Genomic DNA, 4760 nt, shown 5'->3' with positions numbered 1-4760 from the left:
TGTCAATCTATTGTTTGCTAATTTTAATATTTTCTTGCTGTTTTTCTTTTGGTTGTTTTTTTTTTTTTTACCAGTTCCTCCCCAATCCAAAATATCGGAATGTACATGTTTTATTTTTGTCTGTAACACTTATCTCGATGTCAAATTTACTTATATGAACTACCACATGATGAAGTAACTGTTGTTTTTCCCAGGCAACATGTACATAAAACAAGGTTATACCCACCCCTCCCCAAGCAATGATTTGGAAGTTTTCTTTTTACACTATCAGTATTGGCATCAAAGACAAACTTGCTCCTTTGTCCTCTAAATGAAGTAAATTCAATAATTTTATTTATAAAGTAAAACCGTGCAGTTTTCCAATTTTGTCAGATTAACATTTGGAATGTCTTTACTCTTATTTTTCCTGTCCACAATGACAAAGCCCTTTTAGTTTAGTTATGTTTAGGTTAAGAATACACATACCTTTACCTACAATACTACATGCTAGAAATAAAGCAGTACTTATTTGCCCAATATATTGAACACTGGCATGCCCTTTCACAGTTTAAACTATATGAACTGAAATTTTACACCCAGTGTACAAACCTATTTTTGTGTTTATTTTTATTACCCTATGTATGGCAATTTAAACTTAATTAGATCAAAACAGGTCCACTGTCACCACTGCCACAGTCACTGGAGCCATTGTCCAGTCCCAGAACCATCGTATAGTCCTGCAGGTTGTCCATCACTACAGTCACAGAATCCACAGACATGAGAGAGGCAGCTGCAACCACCACCACCACCACCATTGCCACTGTCACAAGTTAACCCTTCTGTTGCCAACGACGCAGCAGATGCAAAGGAGGCAGTTGCAGCCACCAGTGCCACGGCCACCCCCACGAGGTAAATCTGCTGCTGCTGGAGACACCACAGATGCGAGAGAGGCAGTTGCAACCACTCCCACAAGGTAACCCTGCTGCCACCGCAGACACCGTAGCTGGATAGGCCACCACTGTCAACACCACAGCCAAGCAGGAGGCTGCTGCAGCTGTCACTGCTACAATCACTGCCACCACCGATGCCACCAGGCAGCCACCATCATGGAGTAGCCCGCTACCTCTGGAGCTATTGCTGTCATGTGGGCAGCCTTTCAAAGCCACCTCCACAACCACTGCCACCACAAGGGCAGCCTACTACCACAGCAGTGGCTGCAGCAGCCACTGCAACTGTATAGGCAGACCAACCATTTAACTGCATTGACACAAAGAAGGTCACCAGCAGAGTCCATAGAAGAAGCAACTGCTCCACCAGATGACCAGACATCAAAGTAGAGATACTAGAAATACAGAAAAACAAGAACATATAGTCCACCAAAGGAATACAATAACTCTCAAGTACTAGGTCCCATAGAGCAGGAAACCCTAGAAATGACTGAAAAGGAATTCCAAGTAAAAAATTTAAGGAAACTCAATGAGATACAAGAAAATGCAGTTAGACAACACAATGAACTGAGCAAAGCTATCCAGGATATAAAGGAGGAAATTAACAAAGAGATTAATACTTTTTAAAACAACATAGAAAAACTCGTGGAACTGAAGGAGTCACTCAATGAATAAAAACACAAATGAGAGCTTAAGCAGCAGGCTAGAGCAAGAAAAAGAAAGAATTTCTGATCTTGAAGACACTCTCTTTGAAGTAACTCAGGCGGACAAAAAAGAAAAAGAAAAAAGAGTTTTAAAAAATGAAGAAAACCTAAGAGAGACAGGAGACAACCCTAAAAACACAAACATCTGAATCACGGGTATTCCTGAAGGGGAGGAGAAATGAAAAGGCATTGAGAACATATTCAACGAAATAATAGCAGAAAACTTCCCAGGTACAGGGAGAGACATGGATCTTCAAATCCAGGAGGCTCAAAAACCCCCAAACAGATTCAGTCCAAAAAGATACTCTCCAAGGCACATTTTAGTCAAACTCACAAAACTCAAAGACAAAGAGAGAATCCTAAAAACAGCAAGAGGAAAGCCTCAAATCACTTATAAGAGAGTCCCCATCAAACTAACAGCAGATTTCTCAACAGAAACCCTACAAGCCAGAAGAGAATGGGATGACATATTTAAAATACTAAAAGAAAAATTGTCAGATAAGAATACTATACCCAGCAAGAAATGAAGGAGATATAGTGTACTTCCCAGATAAACAAAAACTACAAGAGTTCACCACCACATGACCAGCCCTACAAGAAATCCTCAATGAAGTTCTACATCTGGAATCCAAAAAACTGTAATCACTACCATGAATACACAAGAAAGAAAAAAACCCACTGGTAGAAAAAAGTACAATCAAGAAAGAGAAAGAAACTGTATCTCACCAACTCCAAAACCAACAAACACCAAAGATAAACAATAAAAGGGAAAGAAAGAAACAAAAGATATTTAAAACATCCGAATGAAAATTGATAAAATGCCAGAAGTAAGACAATAATTTTCAGCAACAATCCTAAACATAAATGCCTTAAATTCCCCATTCAAAAGACAGGGCGGGGGCCGGGCAGGTGCTCCGCGGCTGTGTGTGACACCGAGAGCCGGCGGGCCGCCTCGGCCCCCAGAGACCCGGCCATGGTACGGGCGGGCGCCGTGGGGACGCATCTCCCCGCGTCCGGCTTGGACATCTTCGGGGACCTGAGGAAGATGAACAAACGCCAGCTCTATTACCAGGTCTTAAACTTTGCCATGATCGTGTCTTCCGCCCTCATGATATGGAAAGGCTTGATCGTGCTCACGGGCAGCGAGAGCCCCATCGTGGTGGTGCTGAGTGGCAGCATGGAGCCGGCCTTTCACAGGGGAGACCTTCTGTTCCTCACAAATTTCCGGGAAGACCCCATTAGAGCTGGTGAAATAGTTGTTTTTAAAGTTGAAGGACGAGACATTCCAATAGTTCACAGAGTGATCAAAGTTCATGAAAAAGATAATGGAGACATCAAATTTCTGACTAAAGGAGATAATAATGAAGTTGATGATAGAGGCTTATACAAAGAAGGCCAGAACTGGCTTGAAAAGAAGGACGTGGTGGGAAGAGCAAGAGGGTTTTTACCATATGTTGGTATGGTCACCATAATAATGAATGACTATCCAAAATTCAAGTATGCTCTTTTGGCTGTAATGGGTGCGTATGTGTTACTAAAACGTGAATCCTAAAATGAGAAGCAGTTCCTAGGACCAGATTGAAATGAGTTCTGTTGAAAAAGAGAAAAACTAATATATTTGAAATGTTCTACTTTCTGTATGAAAGGAAACAGTGTGGAGATGTTTTTGTCTTGCCCAAATAAACGATTCGTCAGTAAAAAAAAAAAAAAAAAAAAAAAAAAGACACATACAAGCTAATTGGATTAAAAAGCTAAGCTAGACTCAGCTTTATGCTGTGTATGAGAGACTCACCTCACCTGTAAAGATGCATACAGGCTACGAGTGAAGGGATGGAAAAAGATACACCATGCAAATGGAAATCAAAAACAAGCAGGAGTAGCTATTCTTATATCAGATAAAATAGACATTAAACCAAAAACAATAAAAAGAGAAAAGGCCATGATATAATGATAATGGGATCTATCCAGCAAGAAGATGCAACAGTCATAAATATATATGCACCCAACATCAGAGCACCCATATATATATAAAGCAAACACTATAAGACCTAAGGAAAGAGATAGATCCAAATATGATAATAGTTGGGGACCTGAACACCCCTCTCTCAACATTAGACAGATCATCTATGCAGCAAATCAACAAAGAAAGACAGGATTTAAACCACACTTCAGACCAATTGGACTTGGCAGATATCTACAGAACATTTCATCCACAACCACAGAATATACTGATGAGAATATTCATCTCATCAGTGTGTGGAACATTCTCCAGGATAGACCACATGTTAGGTCACAAATCAAGCCTCAACAAATTTGAAAAAATTGAAATCATTTCAAGTATCTTCTCAGACCACAATGGAATAAAACTAGAAATCATAAAAAGTGAAACTCGAAACTATGCAAACACATGGAAATTGAATGACATGCTCCCAAACGACATATGGATCCAAGAAAAAATTAAACAGGAAATCAAAAAATTTCTCAAAACTAATGAAAATAAAGGCACATCATACCAAAACCTGTGGGATGCTGTGTTATTGCAATAACCTTCTCTCTTAGTACTGCTTTTGTGGGATGTTGCAAAAGCAATACTAAGAGAGAAGTTTATTGCAATAACACTTACATCGAAAGAATGGAAAGATTACAAATAAACAAGCTAACACTACACCTCAAGTAACTAGAAAAACAAGAACAATTCAATCCCAAAATTACCAGGTGGAAAGAAATAATTAATATCAGAGCAGAATTAAATGAAATAGAAACCTCCAAAAAATGATACAAAAGATGAATGAAACAAAAAGTTGGTTTTTTGAGAAGATAAACAAAATATACCATTAGCTAGGCTAACTAAAAGAAGAAGAAAGAGGACCCAAATAACAAAAATTAGAAAGGAAAAAGGAGACATTTCAACTGATGCCACAGAAATACAAAGAATCATTAGAGACTATTATAAACAACTATTTGCCAACAAATTTGAAAACCTGGAGGAAATGGATACATTTCTGGACTGAAACAGGAAGAAATAAAAAACCTGAACAGACCAATAACAAACAACAAGATTGAAGCAGTAATTAGCAACCTCCCAGGAAAGAAAAGCCCAGGACCAAATGGCTTTACTGATGAATTCTAA

General features: G+C 39.0%; 1 protein-coding gene across 1 annotated transcript; it reads left to right on the top strand.

The window, feature by feature from the left end:
• Positions 1 to 2528: 2528 nt before the first annotated feature.
• On the top strand, positions 2529 to 3327 carry LOC134388947 (signal peptidase complex catalytic subunit SEC11C). Its single transcript, XM_063112330.1, has one exon. It carries the CDS (start codon positions 2604 to 2606, stop codon positions 3180 to 3182), a length of 579 nt encoding a protein of 192 aa, XP_062968400.1. The 5' UTR covers positions 2529 to 2603; the 3' UTR covers positions 3183 to 3327.
• Positions 3328 to 4760: the final 1433 nt, after the last annotated feature.

The sequence above is a fragment of the Cynocephalus volans genome, chromosome 10 (assembly GCF_027409185.1).
Source record: "Cynocephalus volans isolate mCynVol1 chromosome 10, mCynVol1.pri, whole genome shotgun sequence".
Lineage (NCBI taxonomy): Eukaryota > Metazoa > Chordata > Mammalia > Dermoptera > Cynocephalidae > Cynocephalus > Cynocephalus volans.
The sequence above is the reverse complement of the archived record's forward strand: the minus strand, read 5'-3'. Positions and strand labels throughout refer to the sequence as shown.